This window comes from Amphibalanus amphitrite, unplaced genomic scaffold (genome assembly GCF_019059575.1).
Source record: "Amphibalanus amphitrite isolate SeventyFive unplaced genomic scaffold, NRLGWU_Aamphi_draft 000326F_arrow, whole genome shotgun sequence".
NCBI classification, from domain to species: Eukaryota; Metazoa; Arthropoda; class Thecostraca; order Balanomorpha; family Balanidae; genus Amphibalanus; species Amphibalanus amphitrite.
Window position 1 is genome coordinate 478,283 of NW_024881821.1, and position 26,996 is coordinate 505,278.

General features: G+C 47.9%; 2 protein-coding genes across 3 annotated transcripts in view; both read right to left on the reverse strand.

The window, feature by feature from the left end:
- The window catches only part of LOC122388522, an 89,235-nt gene that overhangs the window by 12,732 nt on the left and 49,507 nt on the right, over positions 1–26,996 (reverse strand). Inside the window, exon 3 of the mRNA XM_043379705.1 lies at positions 3,240–3,332. Within this exon, the coding sequence (XP_043235640.1) occupies positions 3,240–3,332 (93 nt within the window). The remainder of the gene's footprint in view (positions 1–3,239; positions 3,333–26,996) is intronic.
- On the reverse strand, positions 18,392–23,020 carry LOC122388523. Of its 2 annotated transcripts, none has more exons than XM_043379707.1 (3): positions 22,898–23,020; positions 21,821–21,934; positions 18,392–21,439 (listed from the first exon to the last, which is right to left on the reverse strand). In XM_043379707.1, the coding sequence occupies exon 3, from the start codon at positions 21,368–21,370 to the stop codon at positions 20,834–20,836; it is 537 nt and encodes a 178-aa protein (XP_043235642.1). In that variant the 5' UTR covers positions 21,371–21,439; positions 21,821–21,934; positions 22,898–23,020; the 3' UTR covers positions 18,392–20,833. The 2 variants fall into 2 exon arrangements, with proteins under 2 accessions (XP_043235642.1, XP_043235641.1); XM_043379706.1 differs by having other exon boundaries at positions 22,596–23,020.

Here is a 26,996-nt window from a genome sequence, read left to right on the forward strand (position 1 = left end):
TAAGGTCAGGTCACCAGGTCACTTTGAATGACCCAACCTCAAGTCACTTTTTTGCAACTTTGTCACCGTGCCAGAGCTACAGTAGATGTCGGAGGCATTTGAAAGTCGCAGGATGTTATTAGGTCATTAGTAGCTACAATTTGTATATCTCGGAATTTTGATATCGGTGACCTAAGGTCAGGTCGATTTCTCGACCTCCCCATTATAGGTAAGTCAATGGGGGAATTTTTTTTTAGTTTTTACCTAATAGTTTTTACCACTAAAACGGGTCGGAATGGCCCCATAAACCATACATGACCTCATATACGATCAACCTTCACTATCTTGAGGTCTGTTTTGCTGTTGGGCAGCTGTAAGGTCATGTGACGTCATCAAAGGTCACCAGCGGTTTTTTGACAATAACTCCATACAGGAACCAGATACAGCCGCGCGGATGGTCTCATTGTGTTCAGCTCGTCAAGGCGCATCGAATGATATACATGATGACCTCGAGGTCACGTGACCTGAGGTCAACCTTTGACCTTGACCTTTCGAGGTCAACATATATATCATTCGATGCGGATTGACGAGAGGATCACGATGCTGCCCTTAGTTTGTTCCTATATTGACTAGTTCGAAAGTTATTCGAGAAAAACTCTCTCCATACCTAGCGCCGCCATTTTGACTTTTTTGACCCCTGTGACGTCATCTTTGACCTGACCTGAAAATGACCTTTGTAAAAATTGTAGACCTTGTCCGTGCGTATCCCTTGCCGTTTACCGCTTGTCGCTATCTTGCTTTGTTCTCGAGATCTCAGGGGGGGGGGCGGTCATCCGCCCCCCCCCCCGTCGTTGCGAAGTTGGCGCAGACCCCCGTCGGTGCGCGGGTTAAACTTCGTGGTGCTCTTAATGACATTAAAATCAATGAAATGCCCAGCCTTTCGCTTAAAAAAATGCATGTTTTAGCGGAACGATCTGCACGCGCAAGAAGCAGTAAAATCAGATCAGAGCTGTTTAATGTATAAATTGCACTGTTCTACGTGCACCGCTAATACACTTGTTCGTAAAACAAAGTCGTTGATACCAACTACCATATTTAGAGTATTAATGACCATATTGGCAGGCATTTCCCTGCGCCTGCACGCACGCACGAGCAGACGCACAACCCTTCCACCACTCTGTATTTTTTCTCCCGCCTTCGAGTGTGGCTCTCCCCTCTCGTTATGATGTGTTGCCGCCTCCCGCTGATGTTTTCACTCCCTCCCTTTCGACGTGTGTCTCCACCCCACCATCTTACCTCCCCCTCCTCCCCTCCCCTCTCTCCCCGACTGCCAACACCAGCCATCGGCGTCTCGGGGATAATACGTAAATCACATTACTTTCCTCGCCCCTCGTGTGGGGGACATTCGGCACGGCGGCACCCTCCTTCCTTCCGTTCGCGTCTCTTTTCTCTCCTTTCTGCTCGCTCTTTCTCGCTCTTTTCTCTCTTTCTCTTCCTCCCCTTCCTCACTCTTTCTATGCCTCCGTTTTCTCTCTCTCTCTCTCTCTCTCTCTCTCTCTCTCTCTCTCTCTCTCTCTCTCTCTCTCTCTCTCTCTCTTTCCCACCTCGATTGTGACTTAATTCACATCATTGAACGCACCGTGACTGGTTATCCCTGCTCTGACACAGTCTGTATTTAAGTGACAGTATCTGATTCTGGCCTCTGGCCAATCGTTCTGCTTTGACTTGGGACTGACAACAGACTGTTTGATAGCATACTCTGCAGGGAGGAGAGAGAGAGAGAGAGAGAGAGAGAGAGAGAGGAGAGAGAGAGAGAGAGAGAGAGAGAGAGAGAGAGGAGAGAGAGAGAGAGAGAGAGGAGAGAGAGAGAGAGAGAGAGAGAGAGGAGAGAGCGTCCGACAGCCCCTGTGAGCGCCCTCAAGGCACCCCACAGCGCGCTAATGTAAGCGGAAGGCCGTTCCCGGTCACAAAGAACAACGCGGAAGTGGTGAAACGGCGATCACTTATTAGTTTTACAATGATACAAATGTAACTTCTGGTGAATCGTTGTCGTTTATATGATTTACAATTTATCTTGCTCAAACTGTATGACGAGTGCCATTTTATCATTTCGTCGGTACATACCTATGTATACTTGAATTAACTTTTTGATTAACTTTGGCACTTCATAGTTTGGATTCTCACTCACTAACTAAACTCAAACGTTTCAAGGATTATCTGGAAAGCAGCTCAATGCATTATTAAGCTGTTGCCTTTGCATCCTGATCCTGCTTATAGCTATGCATGAGATGATGAGCTGCTTACCCTTTTGCAATATAGCACATGCATAACCATTTGAAAAGTCAACGCATCAGAAAGCGCTCTTAACTTCCGCGTGGTTCGCTATATCCAGACACATATCGGATAGACGCTCAATTTCGGACTATGACCACTGGTCAGCATTTCTGTATTGCATTTTTAGTGGCCTTTCTAAAGCTATCTGCACTTCATCACTTGAGCAGCTCAACAGCTCCCCACATATCCCAGCCCACCCATCAGTCTTTGAGCCTACCCCGGGGCAACGTCCTGTCGGATATCCCAACAGACGCCGGGTTTGCTCTACTACAACCTCCCCTAGGCGTCCGGCCAGCCCCTCTCGAGCCCCCACCCCTCCTCACCCCTCCCCGTGGCTAATGCCCTGAGGGCGGGTGCTGACAAGCGATCACGTGACCAGTGACAAAGCGTCCCGCGTTGTGAGTCGCCGCAGCTAAATGGTTGGCTATTCATCTGCGTTAAATCGGAACGGACAGTGTGTTGGACAGTTTCGGTCAGAGGATATTACGCGGTCACATAGAGCGGTGAATTCAGCAGGCCATGTCACCGGCAGAACAAAGGCGTGGGAACGATTAGGAACGTGATCAATCAGCCGAAAGTATAATGGCTGTGAAATAGATTTGAAATGTATGCTGAAAATGAGCTTTCTAATAAAGACTCACGACGTCACATTAGATAAACTTTAAAAGTCTACTGTGCCTTACATAAATTCGGCATTGCAACTTATAATAGGATTTGCATCATCAGACTAACATTAAATAATTAAACGAGTACCTAAATTTGTCGGTGATTGGCACTAAACAAGCACACGCAAAATGATCTACACGTTCTAGCTCTCCAAAGAGTAATGTCCATTACTCTTTGGAGAGATAGAACGTGCAGGTCAATGTCATTTGCATCTATTGCATTTATTGCATCTACTGCAGTATCTATCGTTTTTTTCTTACCGATATCTGAAGCGCCGTGTGATGCCGACTCCGTAGCGCAGCTGCCCAGCCGGCTCAGAGCCTCCAGGTAAGCCTTGGAGGCCGCCGAGGCGCCTGGAATAGAACAGAAGGGACATGTCACCATCTGGTTGCAGCGCTTTAGTGCGCAGAGGACAAAGGGTGTCAGACTACAAGGCACGTCTAAATGTCTTCATATTTGCGATTCTCGGTGAAGGAAATGTCAGTCGTAACAAGATTGGACGTCAGTTAGGTGTGAAACCCTCTTTTGAACTTATTCAGGATGTTCCATTAGGTAGGTACTGTCACTACTGTCGGACATAAAACGTATTTGAAACAGGTTGCCGAAGTTCAAAGACCTTTGAACTGAAACCGACCTATTGCATGTGCTAATTGCGTTTATTTCGACTCAGTATGATTAGCAAAGATCTTGATAAATTTTAGAACTTGTGATGATACGCATCATGATTGGCACTAGAATGTTACCTTCGATGTTAAAATGCAATGTTAAAATTCAACATCTGATTGAAAAAACGTGGACTGGCTTGTTGGCTTGATGGATAAGAACGTTTGTTATTTCAACCCAGCCCATGTAATGTCTGCACTTTTAATGCTCACTCTGTATCACAGCTCAAAAATAGGTGAAGGCGGCCGGGAAGCCCCTGCCGCTCACCCCTCCCCTCCCTCCCCTGTCGTCGTCGGCGCCGACGGCAGTCGATTTCGACACTAAGAACGGTGGGGGAAACCGTCCAACTGCCTCCTGCCGCCCGGCGGCGCGACTGCAGGACGAGACTGCACGGCTTCCTAGCCCGACGCCCGGGCACGCGGGGTGACGGCTGCTGCAGCTGCTGCTGCCAGGCACGTGAGGAAGTTTGAAGAGGGTTGTTTGGTACCTAATCTCAGCTTTGAAAGTGATTTAAAAAGATTTAATAAAACATTCGGCATATATCAAGAGAAAAGACAAAGAAAAGGAAAAGCCCAAAGACCAAAGAAAAAGGATCACATTCTTCTAGTTTTTCACTTTCCCGGGAGTTCAGATTTGCAGTAACTTTCTTTCCTCGATTTATATATTATAGCACTCAGCATGCAGATTGCAGAAAGAGAACAATAGCGTACAGCCGTACAATAAATAATAAGCCCAATCTGAAAACAATTTTCCCGCAATGCATTGCCAGCTCATAAACCCTGCTCGCCAAACCACCCATGAGCGATGGGGCGATGAAACCACAGTCAGCGGTGTCGCAGGGTCAAAAGGTCGAGCTTCCAGACAGCTGAGCACACCCGCCAGGTGACCACAGCTTCCTCTAGACAGAAGTGTCGTAACATGAGAGCCAGGTGAACCATCGATGCCGCAATAGTGGTCCATTGTGCGCTCTAATTGAAATGAAAGGAAAAGTGCAGCGAGAGACTGGGATGCGGCGGACGGGAAGAAATTGATTAATCGCTGGAAACCGGGACCGATATTAACAAGCTAAAGAGCATTGTCTGATTTTCAATCTGTGAACTTTGCGATTGAGAAGCTTAAAAAGGAAATATTCGAACCTTAATTGAAGGTGACAGTGGGTCGAGAAAATATCATGCTACATTGCCAGCTTACGCCTTACGATCACGTAAGCGCACGGGTATAGCACTAGGCCTGTCTACACCGTCTACGGTAGACAACTTCGGCACCGGCTGCCTACACTGCCTACAGGATGCACAACTGTCGCCTCAGTCACGATCACTCCGACAAACCTATTGATGTTCCCCGGTCGTGAGAATCGTACCATCTGAGGAACTATCCGGCATTCGGCAGGGCTTCTTCCTTTTCCCCTCACACTCTGTGTATCGGTGCTGCTCTGTCACTGTCTGCCACCGTATCGTATGAGTATGCATGTCTGTCTGCCTGACTGTGTCTCTGTCTGTCCGGGGCCCGGGCGTCATGCCCGTCTACAAATGTTTGTCTTCTGGATGGGCGTAGGGGAGAGTGGGGTAATTTGGCCGGTGGTGTAAATTGGCCGCCCCCACCTGTACGATGTCTAATAAAAGTGAGTGAAATAACTCTAGTCTCTATTCATTTGTCATGGGTAGAAATAACTGGAGGACAAATGTCAAAACTTTGCCCCTCGTAGTTTTATTCAAAATTAATAAAACGTTAATTTCATTAGAAAATGGTAACTTTTACTTCTGTTTACAAAGTTGTATAACATGTAGTATTTGGGCTAAAAACGAATTCAGACATTATAGCGCCATTCTTGGGGGTGTTCAGCGGTTCCAAGAGCAATTTCATCTAATTCCGTATAGCCGTGATGACTTTATACACAAAAATTTTCAGAATGGCAATATGGGGTAATTTGGCCGGGACTAGCGGGGCAACTTGGCCGGTGCGCTCATGGTCACTATGCTGGGACGGCCGAGTTTTCATGGTCAATTGTACCATAAATGACATGATTCATGACCAACTTTGACTTCTTTGATGCCTTACTTCCGATTGGTCAACTGTAAGAGCATGTGACGTCATCAAAGGTTACCAAACGTTTTTTGCTAATAAATCCTTACATAAAAATGGTACAGCCGCACAAATGGTCTCATTCTGTTCAGCTCGCCAAGGCGCATCGAATGATATGCATGATGACCTTGAAATCACGTGACCTTGAGGTCAAGCGACCTGAGGTAACGTGACTTGAGGTCAACCTTTGACCTTGACTTCTCGAGGTCAACACATATATGTTTCGATGCGGAATGACGAGAGAATTACGATGGTACTCGAAGTTTTGGCCTAGCTTGATTACTTCAAAAGTTATTCGTAAAAAACTGTCTACGCATCTAGAGCCGCTAATTTGGCTATTTTGACCCCTGTGACCCCATGAGTCAACCTCCAAAATGCGGCAAATGCGTCATAGGACACACGTCATTGCTGAATCTGAAGCTGACTCGCAATATAACAGAAAATCCCGACCGTAAACTAACACCGGCCAAATTGCCCCACACCCCCGGCCAAATAACCCTGCTAGTGGGGCAATTTGGCCGCCTTGCAGACCTTTGTAATACGTCACAATTTCAATATAAGTAATTACTCTATCATTTCAAGTTCACTGTCCAGGAAAGTAAAATGAATGCGACACCTGCCAGCGTTGAGAAAATGCAGAAATGTGTCGTCAATTTTAAGTTACATCGTTTTCTAAAAAAAGCGGCCAAATTACCCCACTCTCCCCTATGTCCGTTTACGTGTGTCTGTCCGTCCGTCTCTGTTTCAAACCGCCCGTGTTTTTTTCAGTATTCTGAAATTTATCTTGAAATGCCAACAAGCTCGCTATTTCCGGTTTTTCGTTCGCTCTCTCTTCTTTTTACTTTTCGCTACCACTATATCCCTGCTCTTTGTAACTTGAAGAACGTCTGCAAAAACCTGACTGTGATGTTTTTCACACTGTTGGAAAGGCTCCAATCTGGTCAACTGGGGGCCTAATTTAAAAGCGAAGCCATGTTCTCCAGCCAACGTGATTTGCGGAACAAGAACTGTGCGTTGTGTGGCTGTTTGTGTCTTTGTTGTTGTTCAAATTGGTTGGACGGTAAGAAAGACGGCCGCTCAGAAATGCTTTGATGAAAACTGAGACTAACATTTCGTAACGCAAGGGTTGATGTAAGGTGACTCAACAATTCGCCCCTTCTTTCAATCGTAAGTCGTAATCAATTGTTGCTACTGACGAGGTAGCGTCGGTGGTCTAATAATCATATGCAAATGATGTAATCTTATCCCACGCTACCCTCTGCCGCCCTCCTACGAAGGAGAGAGTGAAGGAGAAGAGAGAGGGAGAGAGAGAGAGAGAGGTGGAGAAGAGCAGGAGGTAATGGGTCGCGAAACACGGCTAGGCAGGGGATTACATTACTCCGAGAGTAATCACGGATGGGGTAATTGTGTGCTGTGGGGGAGAAGGGAGGAGGGCGGGGGGGGGGGGGGTCCTCGTGCGACAGGACGCTGACCTCTACGCAAGTACGCACACAGGAGACCAAATGTCTCAGAAGGAACTTTCTCCATCCCCATATCCCGGTATGCCCTCCTGCCTCCTCCCTTGGCCGCACGTAACAGGCACTAAAACACAGTCAAGCACCGAGGACCTCGCCAGATTTAGCCCCAGAATAACCTCATCAAGCATGGATGGCGGACGTAGCCTAGCTTGAGAGTAACAGCGCTCATAAAACGTCCCTGGCTACTCCTCTACAAGGCAGGCGACGTGTTTTGCGAGGTTTTAACTGCTGAAGCTTCAAGCTAGCCTGGTCCAGAACTGAAAGCTCTACTGGTCCTGGGTTTTCTGAAATTCGATTCACGACGACGGTGAACGGGTCTGTTCATTTGGTGCGTTTGTTCCATTTCTGGATCGTGTGGTTTCTCTTAAAACGAACCGACTTCATTGAGAAACATTGGGGTGTTGATGAAATACGAATGGGAAAGCTTTGGATTTTAGACGTTGGACTCGGAAGAAAAAGATACCCTGAAACGTTAGCAGCGATCAACTGAGCTCGATGGCTGATACTTTTACGATGTAAGGAGTAAACCACCTCAGTAGCTCACGAAGAAAGCCGTCGTAGTAGATTTGACAGACGGATTATGATAACAAACCAGTATGCTTCCCTGTTCGGCTCGTGTATCTAATCCGGGGACTTGGACACAGACCGCGTCGGCTACAGTTCACTGCACCGGTCACCGGTCGCCGACCGTTCGGTCACTGGTCATCGACCGTGTTCGGTCATTGGTCAACGGTCATTCTATACAAAATACAGTCGGCTCCAAACCCAGAGGACCGCCACGGCAAAGCGAGCCTAAGCGGTGGCAGCTATCAATTCCAGCGTTTGGCGATCAGTAGCAGAACCCACGGAGGCATGAAGGCATGAAGGCACGGATGACGGGGGCATGGGGCATGGAGGCATGAGCCATGAGACTGTAATTCGACGGAAGCGCGCACCGCTGCCCTGCCGCCGCGCCGCGCGGCCCCTCGTCCAGGCCACGCCCGGGGAAGTTTACAACGGCAACGACGGACGGCCGGGCCGCGACGAATGACTTCGCGGAGACACTTCTGGTTTGTCTTTACATCCCTGGCAGGCTCGCTCTCTTGATAGACGTCTTTACAAAGGTTTGCACCATTGAATCAAGCGATTTGTGGCCTGTTGTCTAACAATACCCAATCACTCTCAATCGCAGAAGTCTATAGCCCTTCTCCCCCTGACGACTTTTATGCAATGATAGACAGTGATGCATGAAGTATAAATATTTTGTTGCTTATGTTTTTAAACATTCTGATGCAATTCATGTACCGTTTATGCACATCAAAAACTTTATTCAATAACTCGTCATGAGCTTTCGATCTGCTTTTTAGATAATAATCAATGAAGAAAAGAATATATCTCTGAGTCATGCTGCCAAACCCGGCAGCAAGATTCACTCGTAGCTGCCAGCTGACCTCACCGCGGACCACCATGACGTCACCAGCGGTCAGCTGCTGCCACGGTCCACTGGTCAGTGTGGTCACCGACCGGCTACTGTCCGTCATCGACACGTCATGAGAGGTCACTGACATGAGGTTGGGCTACCGGTCGGGTTTGCCGAGTGATTGATAATGACAGAGATGTGCAATAAGCCAGACTTTTGGAAATAGTAAGATGGCGACATTCAATTAGTAGCCAAATGGAACCATTCATGCCAGATTCGTACAATTACCTTGTTTACCGTTGCTCTGATTCTTCAAGAGGCAAAGCTAAAAATATTGATAATAATATCGTGTTATGCTCCAAGTACGTCTTCCAGCACAAAAGGTACACGATTCCCTCAAAGAAAGGTGAGCTTGCGAAATTAAGAAACAATATTTTTAAAACGGTAAACACTTCTAACAAGTATCTGTCAACCATTCTCAATGCCGAAGTCTAATTCTTTCAGCGCCGTCGAGTCGAACAATAACTCAACAATTTCCAGTAACCGACACTTGTTCACGGGTTACCGCACGGCGGTTATCCACGGCACAGCGGTTGATATGGTTCACCAGTGGAGTGGGACGGTTCCGAACCACAAACCAGGGAACCACCTGCGGAAGAACCACCGCAGTGATACTAGACTGAACCCGCAGAGATGGGCGGCCGCCGGTCCATGTTCGATGGCACCAGGGTCAAATATTTTACCCAGAGACTTGAATGACAATTTGGTAGCACTTTTGATAACGTTTTGTGGTATCAAACTGGCAGTAATTACACATTGTTTAGCACAAACTTGTGTTCATTATGCCTAAATTATTAACGTTGCCATGTTGGCGTCTGATGATGTTAGTTGCGTATTTACATTCATTCGCGCGAACATTTTTACACATTCTTTATCATGCATCATATGCATGATTGATGAAACTGCTCCAAATGCAAATTTGTAAGCCATAGCCGTCGAGTATAAAATAGCTTGAGCAATAAAGTAAAACTTCCTAAAACTACGCCCATGAGAAGCGGTGTGTCGACCTGACATAACATTACCGAATCGGTGACCTACGAAGCGCACGCGGCGTGACAGCATTGCGGTCACAGTGTTATACCGAGACTCGTGCACCGTGACGGCTCCTATTGCGGAACATACCATCGGTCCGTCACCCATGGTACCGCGGTCGGAGGTGAGGCGCGGTCACAAGAGAGGTCATTCACCGTGACACAGGCGTCAGCGAAGCGATACAATGCAATTTGAGCCCGATTAGCGAGCGATGTTTAAATATTTGCAATGAAATCAACCTTCATTAGCTCATTGACGTTTGGTTTCAGGCTCTGCTACTTCAAGCTCTCTCAAAAATTCAATACCAGCAATTTTAGGTACCTATAATTCGTCGAGATTATCAATATGACACAAACAAGGTATGGGATGTAAAGATGAATTTCAGACAAGAAAAAGAGGCTAAAGAAAAACCGTATACCTAATCGTCCAATGTCCATGCAACCACAAGTTAGCATTATTTCTCTAGAAGTAATCACAAACTATATGCTGCTTATAGCATATCTAAATAATTGTAATTATTAAGCACACTTGAACAAAAAAGAGGACGTCATCTAACAATAGCACATATCCGACATATACCCAACTGATGTATATGCCAGCCATGCCTTACATTATGTTCAATGTTTATCACGAGCTAACCCCAGTCGCGCGACCAACAAAAACACCATTCAATCATTTTCTCTCGTCGGCCATTCAGATTCATCCTCCTTCATCCATATGAGATCGCGGCCCCATTAAAGATAGTGCTGTTTTTTTTTTTTTACTGAGAAGGGAGCTGCCCTGTCCTGTTTTCTGTCGCCGTGATTACATTCGGCAGATCAATGCGATCTTTTCAGTCGGCTCAGTAGAGCGGGGACAGATGGTCTGATCGGACATACACGGAGTGTTTCTACGCGAACCCGAGAAGAAGGTATAGCTTAAAAACGCAGGAATGGGTGTTGGGTTGATTTGCTATGAGATGAATGGGATAAAAACCTAATGTGTGAAAAACTCAAAGTCATTGTGATATATCGTTGTTTAGTAATTAAATTAATTCCATCTTAAAAGACCTTTCTCACAACGGGTTTGTCACCAGAGCTGCCACCAGTGCTAACCATAGCCAAGCTAAAGGATATTAGCTCGCGTTTGTAAACACTCCTCAAAGCAGTGTCCGTCAGTCGAACAAAACGCATTCACCACGAAGGTCCTCGACAATGACAATGTCACACTGAACAAACGACTTAACAGTACAGTACAAAACGAAGCCACCAAGCTGTGTCGTTAGCGGAACTGATGCATTCCGGTGCGACCCTTTTGATGTTGTCTCTCCCATAACTGTTCCTGTATTGCTGTTGTGTTCCAGTGTTTCAAACAAGCTGCGCTCAAAGGTGCAATTTACCGGAGTGGCACAACGCCGTAGGCGGGGATCTGACGGATAGGAGGTCCAGGGATCTTTGTAGAAGTGGCGGCGGTATGGGTGAGGACTGAGGAGGTGGCTTTAGATGGTAATCCGTGCCTTTAGAAGGCTATTCGCCGCAGGGATTTCTAGAAAACATGCGATGTCAAATGTGCATGAGTTATCTATTATTTTACTGTTTTTCACTCAGCAGGTATGATTTGACCTCTTATTATGATAATTTCGGGTTATCAAAATAAGAGATGATAGCTACTATATTTCGAGGTGATTTTCGGGTTATCTGCAGGTTGAGGTTCAGTATTATCACTCGGTACACTAACTGCCAAAGTATGCACCCATAATGCAATAATGCAGCTGCAAAGGTCCTTGCATTCGCTTTCACATAACATCTCGATTCTCGCCTCCTATTAAATCTGCAATGCCGGGGACTCATAACGAAGTCCTAAGATTGTCTGAAAGACCAGGAACAGATGACCGCTAATCCACTATTCGACTTAGCAGTCTACCAGAAGAAGCCATGGAGGTAGAGGCTGGGATCCTACTTTCGCCGTCTGAGCGGGATTCACCACATCATGTGCCACGAGGTCATCTGAGGTCATCTGGGGTCACCGGGGTCATCCGGGGTCATCTGGGGTCAGTGGGGTCGGGACGGGTCCGGAAACAGGAGCTGTGCCGCTCACCACGGGTGACGAAATCCGCACAATAGAGAGGCTGGCAGAGGAATCACGATCGAGGGAAAGACAATGGGGAACGGAGATCACAATAAAGAGCAAAAGTCTTAACATTGATGGCGATTTTTACGTGACGTATGTTATATTTAGTCATGAGCAAATCTACAATTTCTTTCAAGTCGAAGTACCACCTAATGAAGTTATGGATCTCTGATCATAGCCCCCTAGATACAGAATTCAATGCTTCGATTCCAAAGAAATATTAGCCCTCTCCCCCCCGCCCGCCTCCTGTCAGTGTCATTCCATAGATTCGCTCTCCTCTCCCCTCCCCACCTTGACCGGTGGCACTGAGTGTGATGACCGTCAAATTGTCTTCCCGTATCAAATCAATCTTCCTTTAGTTCCACGCCACGCCTCAGCAGGCACACAGAAGGCCTTCACAGTGCCACGCCGTAACACCTAAACAAAAAGTGAAACTACATCTGGCTCTGGTAGCCAACGCTCTCATGGGCGACCGACAGCCTTCGTAAGAAAAACGGCACCCAATGAAATGGAAAGTGACGGTAGCCGCTCTAAGCCTCGCTTCTGGCGTGATGGCGAGGGCCCACCCACGAAACAGGATGCCCGGGTCAACGCGGGGCGCGAGTGGGGAATGGATGGGAACTGCGTTTCTCATGGGGTCATCTAGGGCGGGCTCTTCCTCATGGATGAAGCAACGGGTGTGAGGGCGGGACGACAATGTCTGTGGCGATCTAGAAATGAGTTCCGGGCGCCTTCCGCTTGTTTCTTTCAAAATCGTGACGGTGGGTGCCGACATCACCTAGCAAGGAAGGTAGTTGGGTACGGAACTCAATTGGATACGGGATTTTGTTCACACATGGTGTTTCGGGACCGGAACTTAACGCCCAAGAGGAAGTTGGGACGTGAGCTGTCGAAAACGAGCGAAAGGGATGAGGTGGCGGCTTACCAAAAATGAGAGACATGTCGACGGTGCGATTTCTATATTTGACCAACACGCAGCATCAAGGATTGCGGGGCTAATTCATACTTCATATGAGGTTAGTATAGGTGAATAACGTAGGCGGGTCATCCAAAAATGGAAAAAGATATTTCAGCAATAGGCCGTCAGCAAATCTGGAATTCTAAGAGCAAGGCTGACTGGCAACAAATGAGGGCTTACGAACCGACAAAATGGTGAACAGCGAAGTTCTGCTGTTTGTCAAAGTGATTTATTTCCAGTCAACGAAGTAATCCATGCTTTATTCGGTAAACAGCGCGTTTTAGGGAGAGCGAGCATTACATTTGGGTGATTTTTGGCGAATTCGGCAACCCTCACATTCCATAGTGATGTCAAAATCGACAGCATTTTCTCGGTTCGGGGAAGCCGAAGTCGCAAATACTTTACAATGCGCCTATACAATAAATCATTTGATCATCAGCTGAGCGTCAACGAGTCGTTTTGTTAAAAACAGAACTGAGCAAAAGCTTTATTGGGTCTGAAATACAGTGAAAATCGTTTCAACCGGAAACAAGCTGTTTTAAATGGTGTGACATTCAAAAGTTATGCCATAATCTACGCTCCTTTCCAAACTCATTTTCCGCGCGTTCACTCGCCAACAAACGAGAAGCGATGGTGCTATTAACTTTGGCACACTTATGTGGTGGCTAAAATTTACGAGAAGTACGATAACGATGAATTCAGACACAATATTCACCCAGCTTTTGATTCACATAATACAAATTTATAGTCTTGCAGTGTAAGCCGAAAGCCTAATCGGTCTTGGAGCTTACATACAGTGTTATGAAGATATAAGTTCAATTCCAGTAAAAATAAAGCTCCTGTAGAAGGCTTAAATGCGAATGTTAGGTATGCAAATTCGGCTGGATGCACGAAGTGCCTTTCGACACAAATGTGCGCAGGTATCGCTAAATTTTAGATAGCTCAATCTAAGCGAAACACAACTGATAACAGCATCGTGACTTGTCTGCCTGTAGGCATCAATTACTCAAAGCCGGATGGAGTCCTTTCTTCTCATCGACGTCATTTTAAAAGCCGTCTGTCATTTGCAATCAACGCCATGGTAGCGCATGCAGCTGATTCCCTTCGGAAAAACGGTCTGCATCACCCGTATAGGTTGTTAAGTGCTAATCTTTTTTACAGTGCAGCTGATTCCCTTCATTAATCTGAAATCTGAAGGAGTGATATCCAAAGAGGCTACATTAATTCCCCAAATTTGACACGGAAACAGGGTAATACGGCACAACCCTACATGGCGTGGAGAAAGGACAACCATGGCGAGACCTAACTCCCAAACAAGTCTCCCGCAGCTTGAACGGGATTTGAGTGCATTCCTGAATCCTGAACACTGGGTGAAAAGGAGATTAGCATTTTCACGAGCCGATTATGCGACTAATGTGGACAGCACTTCCGCCGCCGTTTATGGAGACAACAGGACCAGGTGCGGATTACTCAACAGGTCAATGACAATTCTCACAGCAGGGAATTGGCTGCCAAGCATGGTTCAAACATCCCACATGGCTGACGATTACACGTTAGTTTGATTTCCATGATCTACCTTTAAAAGCATATAATTGAGGTGCCCCACTCAGCACCAAACACGCGTGTATTTCTCTTCTCTAATTAGTAGCGATTTCTAACAACAACTTATCCCCAGAGTCGTCCGTAACACGCGATATAATCTCCTAGGTCAGCTTTTGCCCCGCGTGGAATCTTCACGTCCGCTGGAGACTCAGCCGATCCTGGCTGTAGGTCTAGTAGGATCTGGTCGAAGATCCAGACAGATCTGGTAGTAGGTCCAGACAGATCTTGTAGTAGATACAGTTGTATTTGTCCAAGTTTGCCGGTTTGCGGCTACTGAGAGGGCCGTGAACCCAGCTGATCCGGCTTTGAACACACGCAGACGAAGCGTTACACTGGCCAACTTTCTATCGAAACGCGCAGCCCCGGAGATACACACGGTGACGGCGCGGCGCCGCGTATCTCCGGAAAAGGAGGAGAAGGGACGGGAGGGAGGGGGATGGGTGACATAGTTGATAGTAGTGGTACCGTGTGTTGCCCCTCTCGTAGGTCACGTGATCTTTCGTTCTGGTGAATGCTGGCGCTCAGGACAGTCATCGAGTGCCTTGTTGCGTGCGTTTCTCAGCCGATCTTTGTCCAATATTTGATAATGTGGGTTGAAAATGACAGAAGACATAATCATCAAGTAAGATCAAAAGCTAAAACCACGAAAAGTCACACTTTAATCGATAGTCTCGCAGATGAAAGTATCTAAACTATTTCAATATCTATATTATGAATTATAAGATGTCCGTGCGTGCGTGCGTGTGTCAGGCCTTATGTGTCTTATTGCGCCTGAAAGGCGCCGCGTATCGGCGTGAAATTTGGCATGCCGAATCTGTGGGCGTGGGCGGCCTTTGTATTAAAATTTGGGGCTGATTGGTCCAGGGGTGCGCCGTCAGTACGCGCTCGCGTGCGCCATAGGGTTAACACGGGAAACGGTCAAATCGAAGATCGGGCGAAAACCGGCCTGCGGCGCCCGCTTCCCGGCTGTATAAATCGGCAACGGAGGGTCGCAGCGAGAAGCGGTTTACACCACTCGATAGAGGAGAGATGGGCCTAGCGTATTGACATGGTTTCATAGTATAGCACGCGCCACGTGCAAGACAGGACCGCCGGTTGTGAAAAAATGACCGATTTCATGCATTGTGGGAAGAAAACCGATGCCGCTGGAAAACGGCTTGACGGAATGAAATCGGTGTTGTATCATTTTGCAGACAAATGTACGTGTAATAGTAGGAAAGCAAATAAAAAGTGACAATCCGTACCATTGCTTTAATAATGAAAAATTAATTGGAAAATTTGATTCGCGCGGAGCGCGTTGTCCTTTACAACATCAAAACGTATTGAAAACGCTGATCAATCGCTATGAAACCTACATATTCGGAAAGAGCATTCTTTTCTGACCAATATCCACCCAAAATATTATCGAAAAGTCAATAAACTTTTGTGAAAATGACTCAAACAGACAACCGTGTTTTGTTAACGTAACGGGTATTTTTCGACAAAATCCGATCGATGGCTTCGGCAGGCAGGTCATTCTACTTTTCACAATAGCTATCAAAGCATGGGCTGCAATGCACCGCCCGCAAAGGGGAATCTATATTATGATTTATAAGTCGTCCGTACGTGCGTCCATCCGTCAGGACTTATGTGTCTTATTGCGCCTGAAAGGCGCCGCGTATCGACGTGAAATTTTGTGGGCACAATCTGTGGGTTGAGGCGACCTTTGTATTAACATTTGGGGCTAATTGGTCCAGGGGTGCGCCGTCAGCACGCGCTCGCGTGTGCCATAGGGTTAACACGGGAAACGGTCAAATCGACGATCGGGCGAAAACCGGCCTGCGGCGCCCACTTCCCGGGCCCAAAACTCGGCGACAGATTGCCGTAGCGAGGTGGGGTTGCCACCACTGGATAGAGGAGAGATGGAACTAGCGTATTGATATGGTTTCATAGTTAAGCACGCGCCACGTGCAAGACAGCACCCCCGGATGAGAAAAAATGACCGATTTCGTGCATTGTGACACGAAAATCAATGCCGCTGGAAAACGGCTTGACGGAATGAAATCGGTGTTGTATCATTTTGCAGACAAATGTATGTGTAATCAGAGGAAGCAAACAAAAACTGATGATCCGTACCAGTTCCTTAATAATGAAAAATTAATTTGAAAATTTGATTCGCACGGAGCGCGACGTGCTTTACAACATCAAAACACATTTAAAACGTTGATCAATCGCTATGAAACTTACATATTCGGAAAGAGCATTCTTTTCTGACCAATATCCACTCAAAATATTATGGAAAAGTCAATAAAATTTTGTGAAAATGACTCAAACATACGACCGTGTTTTGTTAACGTTACAGGTATTTTTCGACAAAATCCGATCGATGGCTTATGCCCGGCAGGCCATACTACTTTTGACAATAGCTATCAAAGCATGGGCTGCAATGTACCACCCGCAAAGGGGAATTCCAAACACTGAAAATAAGCGCCTACCAGTAAACAGCACATTATTGTACTAAGAATAACTCAGCTACTACTGGGCCGATTGAACTGAAACTTGGACAGTGGGCGGGCAGGGCACTCATCTGGCGATGCATGGTTATGTCAAAGGTGGGGTGGACCGACTGCACGTGCGCACGTGAGGGGTCCACTTATACATCTCAAGAACGGCTGGGCCAATTTCGCTCAAATTTTGTACACTGATAGGGACAATTTAGAAAAGTGGCTGGCACAAGTCATCTGGAGTTTCAGTTAGCGCGTGCGCACGTGCAGTGGGCCAGTTTTATATCTCAAGAACGGCTGGGCCGATTGCGCTGAAATTTGGTACGTCACTTTAATCGAGTATGAGAAGGGTAACTTTGTGTAGGTTATGAGTAAGGTAGGGTATGGGTAGGTTAGGGTAGGGTAGGGTTGGTTTGAGTTCGATAAAGGCAAACCATGAGAAAGGCTCTAACAACCCGGAACCAGCACCAGCATACCATGTCGTACAAAACAAATATCCAACTCCGACAAAATAAGACAAATAAAAATCAAAAGTTCCCACACCCAAACTAATGCCCCCTCAAACGCATCTATCAAAACGCACAGTTATCGCGCAAACATGGCCATCTAGTCTATATTATGACTAGATGGCATGGTTTGCGCTATAACTTTATGTTTTGATTAAATTGGTTTTACGGATGCATTATGCTGGGTTAAAAATCGTTTTATTGGTATTATTTGGGTCCCTAGCCATACCCTACCTGCCCATACCCTACCCTGCCCATGCCCAACTTCTATCCTATCCTACCCATCACCTAACCATACTCTGCCCTGCCCATACCCTGCCCTGCCCATACTCTAACCCTGCCCATACCCTACCCTGCCCATACCCTACCCGGCCCTCATACCCTAGATGGCCAGCTTTCAGTATATTGATCTGAGAGTAAGAATGCTTTGTTGCTGAGTCGATCCCTAACGGTACGCCAGCTCGTTAAAATGTAACATTCGCATCCCTCTCGGCGGTTGCCGGCTGGCCGAATGCTACCTAGGGACGAATTCGGGCGAAAAACCTTGTAGCTGACCAGCCGCGAACCATCCGCCTTCGGATTATGAAACAGGCATCTTATCCACTCGGCCGCGCTGTCAGCGGAAGAGGGGCGAGTATTAGACGAATATAAGGCACACGGTAATATTACCGCGCCCTGGCTGCGTTCAAGCCCGGCCGCCGCTCAACCGGTAAAAATGCGTCGAAAACGGTACAATGATTGCTCTGTTTCTAAGAGCCCTTGATGACTTTTTGAAAATATTTTGGGTGGATATTGATCAGAAAAGAGTGCTCTTTCAATATATTAAGGACTTTTAGCCATAAGTCTACGTTATCAATATATTATGATGTTGTAAAGGTAAGCGTGCCTGTTTCACGTAAAACTCGCAATTTGTAAGCGTTTAATTATAAAGATGTGCGAGTGAATGGCCAAAAATATATATATTCTGAAGAGGCCAGATCCTCTTTTAGTCCGTGCAAGGCCGTATATAGGAGGTAACAGCATTTCGCGTTTGTTTACTTTTGCTCAGCTGACGAAAATGACGTCACTGACTTTCTGAAGCTCGAGGCCGTCATTCGGCTATTGCGTAAGAGCATCTTCAAAAACTTCAAAACATCGGGGAAAATACGTCGATTTCATCGATTTTTTCGTTCAATGATACTTTAGAGCGACTTGTGAACACATGTTATTCGTTTAAAATTTCGAAACTGTCTTATACATACTCCCGACAATCACAATCATGGAAGGTAATGCACTATGAAAATCCACGGCAGAGCTGGGCTAATGTCGGTCGGCAGGGAGCCAGGGATCGTTATACGCGTATGTTTGTCCAGGTTGTCTAGGTCCGGCCGAGAGGCTATGCAGCCCCGCGGAGACGTTCAGACGGTTGTTGTTCCTGCTGCGTGGCAGCGGCGTGCCTCCCTCGGACCTGATCTACGAGCCGTGCGCCGAGCCCGGGGACGATCCGACCGACAGCGCGAGAGCGAGTGCGGCGTGGCGGCCATGGTGAGCTCGCCGGCGTCGGGCGCCCACCACTCGGTGGGCTCGGTGCGCCGCACACGCCACACCGTGTGCATCTGCATACTCCTCTGCTGGTCATAGGCGACGCACAGCGCCGGCCGCCGGCACACGCACACCACCGAGACCGGCTGTTCGTGGCCAGAGACGGCTCACAGCTGCCTATCCTGATGATGTGCGGCGCGACGTCGTCTGGTGGGTGGAACAGGGAAAACAGCGTCGGCAGATTGTCCTCTGTGACATGTCCCAGGGGTAGGAACCTTAGTGGCTAGTCACCAGATGTCTCTGAGGGAGCACAGCAGTCACCATACGGTGATCTATTAGACTGTCAGTGTCCTCAAGAATTCAAGATCACCAAACGGCCAGTTTGGCCAATCACAACACCGTGCCGAAAAGTGACGCCGATGGATGAAGTACCCTACCACAGTACCCTCTAGATCACAGGCATCAGAATACTAGGATTGAAGTACAACATCGGTCAGCCGCCTCGGGCATCATTCGTGATGACGTCCACATCAGGCCGCGGAAAACATCACGGACGGTCATAGCACATTACAAATAGTAAGTAGAACTAGGAACTGCTTCAACAGAACGAAACTCAATCAACATCAAAAGCATTTCACAGCTTTCAGTATCACAAACTGTAGTGTGAAACAGTTCACCGTGTTCACAGCAGAGACAACATCTGTAAGAAACTACTCATCTCTAATAACAATCTCTATGTAATGTCCACCTGGCTGGACACACGAGTCACATCCGAACCTCCCAAGCTCATCACCTGACCAGATGAGAAACCCTCTCCAGACACACCGTCCCGTCCCTTCTGAACCGGTTCCCGGCCCTGGCGACATCAGGGCCGGCCCGACCCGTTCCCTGTACTATCTGGCTCTGGCAATGGCACTGAGCGTCCAGTAGGTTGAACATTAGAATGTCAGGGTGTCACCACCATCGCCCCTTCCCTCTGCGACTCACTGCCACTCCCCCTCCTCCCCAGTTCACTAGACCCGCCGCGGGTTAGCCGCCCTGTGGCGTGGCACCGGCAGGGGCGGACTCAGCCGAACTCGTCCAGTAGATCTCCCGCCCGTGTGCCGTCCGTCCGGTGGAGAGGCCGACAGGACCGGGCATCTCTCTCGGTAGTCGCCTGCCCAGCTACCCGGTCGGCACCGCTGACTGAACCTCCAGCGCCGCCTCCACCGCTACTGTGTACACCCTCCTTCCGCAACGGTGGAGACAGGTACACCAGCTGGACCACCGACTCCCGCGCACAGTCCAGCAGCGAGGTCTGTCCAGCCCCGTCTGTCGGCGGTTCACTGAACCTCCAGAGACGGCCGCACTTGAGTCCATGCCCTCGCTGATCCGAGAAACATCTAGGTGAGCAGAGTCATCAGCTGAGTGACTGTCACTAGAGGTCCTGCCACCGTTACACTTACGACCCCCCACCGGAGCCAGTACCAGATGTCGAACTAGGTAGGCTGTTGAAGCAGCGCACGGCCGCGGCTGACTCCGATATCACTCGGCTGGAACTCTCGTCCTCGGCGTGCCGCTGCTCGGCACGGCGGGGCGAGACAGCGACCGCAGCAACCACCCCACCGTCTCAGAGTCACTCACCCCGACCGGCTCCGAGTCACGCGACTCAATCATTCAACACTCGCCCATCACCCGTCTCACTCGCCCATCACCCGTCGAGAATCACCCGTCGCGCCACCACACCGGCCGCACACACGAGGAGCGCACCGACCGGCCCCATCCGGCCAATGTCAGCCGGCCAACTGGCGGGGTCACAGGTTGGCAGGCGGCCAGGCGCCGCCGCTCTGTCCAAACAGAAGTATGCACATTGCACATCCTATAATGTCCGAAGGCAACGTGCCGACCGACGGCCTCGTCTGCGTAGGAGGTGAGCGCACCGACTACCGCTTGCTCTTCGCGTGTTGGGCTAGCTTCTTCAGCTGGTACTTTTCCGCTTCAGCTGCTGCTCGAGCGGTGTTGAGCCAGCGGAGTCGCAGGTGCAGCCGCGTGCTTGCCAGCTTCCTGGCGATTCGCTCGTCCAGCCCTGGAGCTCGGGCGAGCACGCAGCCTGTCAGGCGCTTCACGATGCCAGGCGTCTTGACCGCGGTCGGCCCCATCACGTCACTGAACGTGTCGTTGAAATCTTCCACCACGCCCATCCACCACTGGCTGGGGACGTAGAGGCTGCCGCGGCTGATTGTCTCCAGCCAGCGGCTCGGTACGGACGCTGGCGCCAGAGAAGACGAGGTCGGTTGGCCGAGGTCGCCGCGGATCTGCCGGCATTTGAATGCCACATAGCCGGCCACGAACGCGAGCGCCTCGCGGTTGACGCCGAGTTCAGCGGTCCGCGGTCGAGTATTGGATGGCCCGGCCTCTTCTGTGTCCGGACTGTTGTCCTCGTGAGCAGGAGGGGCGGGTGGCAGAGGCGGCTGGCCCATCGCCGACTGGTAGGCGGCCTCCCATTGCTCGTGCTGCTCGGCAGCCTCCTCGTCGGCTGGATCGCGAAGCTGAAACGAGACAATGCATCAATTACGATTGATTCAGAGTATATGGCCGATCTGGTTTCTCACTACCGTGATGACGAGTTTCTTACGTATCGCTGGGTAGGAGACAAACATTGTTTATTGTTTATTCACTGTATCGCCGACAGACATAATCCACTTAGAGGCGAAGTCAGTAGTTAAAACACTGTAGCTCACGCTAAAATAAATACTACATCAGAGCTCAAGCAAGCATATCTAAAAATAACAGTACTTATAAGAGTAAAGGTGAAATTTAAATTTAAATTTAATGGTGAAATTTAAAGGTGAAACCGATTATATTAAAATGTTCACGAGTCTGAAATAAGGATTTAAAGTTGATGAAACATAGGACATAGGTAGTATTACCTGCTGTCGCTGCCACTGATCTCCATCTGTCCAGGCCCTTGTTCAAGAAGCTGTTTCACCACCACCCTCTCCTTCCTCTGCTCGAGTCGGCCTCCCCTGGTGTCATCTCCTGGCCTAAACAAACAGAGATAGAACATCTATTTTAGATTACAATAAAAATGAAACACCTTTAGCCTGACAGCAAAATGTGGCAGATTTAAACAAGATCTGAATAATGCAGACATCAGAACAGGGCAGGTTTCAGAATTCAGGGATGTCAGGGCAAAAGGGAGAAGATCTGAGGCAGAAAAATGGGAAAAGAAGTAGGAAGCTTGAGTATCTCTGCAGGGTCCGGGCAGAGGAGATCAGTGCACATTGGGTGCGATTTTGTGCTTTCGGCCCAGAACAGTGTCAAGCTCCCTGCCATAATTTGCGGACTGATCCTTCAGTACAGATGAACCACAAAAACTGGGCCCTGTTCTTGAGCACCCATGAGGTAGCTACCTACTGTGAAAGTTGAAACTTACAAAATTATGAAATTGACGGTGAACCAGGAATGATGTCAAGGAAATTAAGAAAGTGGGAGGGGCATGTGATATGATATCAACAGGCTGTAATGAGCCTATGTGCCTCAGTGGTGGAAACAATCCAAACTGCAGGCACGGCATGCATCAGTTATTCTAACGACAAAAGAACACAAAGAAAAAAACCTGACGTACAACCATATTCATAAAAGCTAATACTCAAACTACCTTATCATGGGCAACATGAGTTTTAACATTTAATAAAAACACACCTTGACAGTGATGAGGCTGAGGGTAGGTTCCTTGAAGGGATGGCATCTGGTTTCAGTGAAGGCTTCACATTTGGCATCAGAGTTCTCTTGACTAGATATGATGGATCATAGTCAGTCTCAACGGTTTATATAGCCTTGGTCTCAACAAAGTGTTCAGAGCACACAACAGCGTTTTTTTACATTGAATTGATCTTGGCGGTAACATCTATGCACCCACGCAGCCTGGACTTCGGGATTCTTTGGAAATCTAAAAAATGAGGCTTCAGTTTTCTTGTTCGACCAACCTCCACTCCAGACCTTACATGTAGCTACAGCACAGGCTGGCATCTTGATTCAGTTATCTAAAATAAAATCTTACATTTTAAAGCATCACAATCTCAAAACAACATCAATCATTGAAATGACAACATGCATATTTCTGCAGAAAAATTCAAATCGGTTCATGTCACACACGCGCCATATACGCAGAAGACTTGTTAAGCTGCCTTAAACAGCTGCAAAATAACTCACTTTGTGCTTAAGTTACTGCTACGCTTTATCGCAGAAACCAAGTAAAACAACACACTGGTATCTTTAGACAATGTGAAAAACGCACAATTCAATCGATTTGGACCAAAAACTGCGAAATTTATTTACCAAAGCCCTCAGAAAACGGGAAAGAAGCGGAAACGCAGTGACGTCATATGGGCCGGAGTGCACCGCCGGAGCCTTCCCTATGGCTCAACATAAAGTCGGAAGCCCCTGAGTCCGTGAAATGCACCCCGTGTCATTCGAGTGCATCGTTTTCAAATGCCAACGTTTTTCCTGAAATGTGTAAAAAATGCCCGTTTTCTCGAGATTAGAGGCTATTTCTTTGCACGTGGTACATACCTAAGAAAAAAACTTATTGCATACGATAGACCCATCTCTTCTGTATCCATCAGTGAAAACCGCATGTCGCTGCGACTTACGGTTACCGAGATATAAGCTCGGGAAAGGAGCGCTGCAGGCCCGGTTTTCGCCCGTTGGCGGTTTTCGCCGGCCACGTGTTAAGCCTATGGGAGCACCCTTTTGCACGTGCCGACGGCGCACCCCTGGGCCGATCACCCCCAAATTTTAATACAAAGGCCGCCCACGCCCACAAATTCGGCATGCCAAATTTCACGTCGATACGCGGCGCCGTTCCGGCGCAATAAGACACATAAGTCATGACACACGGATGGATGGATGGAGAACGCACGGACGACTTATAAATCATAATATAGACTAGATGGCATGTATGTATGTATGTATGTATTGACACCAAAAGCCTTCCACATATGGCGTGGCGATTACGGCATGGTTTGCGCTATAACTTTATGTTTTGATTAAATTGGTTTTACGGATGCATTATGCTGGGTTAAAAATCGTTTTATTGGTATTATTTGGGTCCCTAGCCATACCCTACCTGCCCATACCCTACCCTGCCCATGCCCAACTTCTATCCTATCCTACCCATCACCTAACCATACTCTGCCCTGCCCATACCCTGCCCTGCCCATACTCTAACCCTGCCCATACCCTACCCGGCCCTCATACCCTAGATGGCCAGCTTTCAGTATATTGATCTGAGAGTAAGAATGCTTTGTTGCTGAGTCGATCCCTAACGGTACGCCAGCTCGTTAAAATGTAACATTCGCATCCCTCTCGGCGGTTGCCGGCTGGCCGAATGCTACCTAGGGACGAATTCGGGCGAAAAACCTTGTAGCTGACCAGCCGCGAACCATCCGCCTTCGGATTATGAAACAGGCATCTTATCCACTCGGCCGCGCTGTCAGAGGAAGAGGGGCGAGTATTAGACGAATATAAGGCACACGGTAATATTACCGCGCCCTGGCTGCGTTCAAGCCCGGCCGCCGCTCAACCGGTAAAAATGCGTCGAAAACGGTACAATGATTGCTCTGTTTCTAAGAGCCCTTGATGACTTTTTGAAAATATTTTGGGTGGATATTGATCAGAAAAGAGTGCTCTTTCAATATATTAAGGACTTTTAGCCATAAGTCTACGTTATCAATATATTATGATGTTGTAAAGGTAAGCGTGCCTGTTTCACGTAAAACTCGCAATTTGTAAGCGTTTAATTATAAAGATGTGCGAGTGAATGGCCAAAAATATATATATTCTGAAGAGGCCAGATCCTCTTTTAGTCCGTGAAATGCACCCCGTGTCATTCGAGTGCATCGTTTTCAAATGCCAACGTTTTTCCTGAAATGTGTAAAAAATGCCCGTTTTCTCGAGATTAGAGGCTATTTCTTTGCACGTGGTACATACCTAAGAAAAAAACTTATTGCATACGATAGACCCATCTCTTCTGTATCCATCAGTGAAAACCGCATGTCGCTGCGACTTACGGTTACCGAGATATAAGCTCGGGAAAGGAGCGCTGCAGGCCCGGTTTTCGCCCGTTGGCGGTTTTCGCCGGCCACGTGTTAAGCCTATGGGAGCACCCTTTTGCACGTGCCGACGGCGCACCCCTGGGCCGATCACCCCCAAATTTTAATACAAAGGCCGCCCACGCCCACAAATTCGGCATGCCAAATTTCACGTCGATACGCGGCGCCGTTCCGGCGCAATAAGACACATAAGTCATGACACACGGATGGATGGATGGAGAACGCACGGACGACTTATAAATCATAATATAGACTAGGGACGAATTCGGGCGAAAAACTTAGTCGCTGACCGGCCGCGAACCATCCGCCTTCGGATTAGGAGACTGATATCTTATCCGCTCGGCCGCGCCGTCAGCGGATGACCTGCGAGTATTAGACAAATATAAAGCACACGGTAATATTACTGCGCCGGTGCCGCGTTCAAGGCCGGCCGCCGCCGCTCAACTGGTAAAAAATGCGTCGAAAACGGTATAATCATTGCTCTGTTTCTTAGAGCCCTTGACGACTTTTTGAAAATATTTTGGGTGGATATTGATCAGAAAAGAGTGCTCTTTCAATACATTAAGGACTTATAGCCATAAGTCTACGTTATCAATATATTATGATGTTGTAAAGGTGAGCGTGCCTGTTTCACGTAAAACTCGCAATTTGTAAGCGTTTAATTATAAAAATGTGCGAGTGAATGAGCCAAAATATATGTTTTCTGAACAGTTCAGATCCTCTTGTAGTCCGTGAAATGCATCCCGTGTCATTCCAATGCATCGTTTTCAAATGCCAACGTTTTTCCTGAAGTGTGTAAAAAATGCCCGTTTTCTCGAGATTAGAGGCTATTTCTTTGCACGTGGTATATACCTAAGAAAAAAAACTTATTGCATACGATAGGCCCATCTCTTCTGTATCCATCAGTGAAAACCGCATGTCGCTGCGACTTACGGTTACCGAGATATAAGCTCGGGAAAGGAGCGCTGCAGGCCCGATTTTCGCCCGTTGGCGGTTTTCGCGGGCCACGTGTTAAGCCTATGGGAGCACCCCTTTGCACGTGCCGACGGCGCACCCCTGGTCCGATCACGCCCAAATTTTAATACAAAGGCCGCCCACGCCCACAGATTCGGCATGCCAAATTTCACGTCGATACGCGGCGCCGTTCCGGCGCAATAAGACACATAAGTCATGACACATGGATGGATGGATGGAGAACGCACGGACGACTTATAAATCATAATATAGACTAGATGGCATGGTTTGCGCTATAACTTTATGTTTTGATTAAATTGGTTTTACGGATGCATTATGCTGGGTTAAAAATCGTTTTATTGGTATTATTTGGGTCCCTAGCCATACCCTACCTGCCCATACCCTACCCTGCCCATGCCCAACTTCTATCCTATCCTACCCATCACCTAACCATACTCTGCCCTGCCCATACCCTGCCCTGCCCATACTCTAACCCTGCCCATACCCTACCCTGCCCATACCCTACCCGGCCCTCATACCCTAGATGGCCAGCTTTCAGTATATTGATCTGAGAGTAAGAATGCTTTGTTGCTGAGTCGATCCCTAACGGTACGCCAGCTCGTTAAAATGTAACATTCGCATCCCTCTCGGCGGTTGCCGGCTGGCCGAATGCTACCTAGGGACGAATTCGGGCGAAAAACCTTGTAGCTGACCAGCCGCGAACCATCCGCCTTCGGATTATGAAACAGGCATCTTATCCACTCGGCCGCGCTGTCAGCGGAAGAGGGGCGAGTATTAGACGAATATAAGGCACACGGTAATATTACCGCGCCCTGGCTGCGTTCAAGCCCGGCCGCCGCTCAACCGGTAAAAATGCGTCGAAAACGGTACAATGATTGCTCTGTTTCTAAGAGCCCTTGATGACTTTTTGAAAATATTTTGGGTGGATATTGATCAGAAAAGAGTGCTCTTTCAATATATTAAGGACTTTTAGCCATAAGTCTACGTTATCAATATATTATGATGTTGTAAAGGT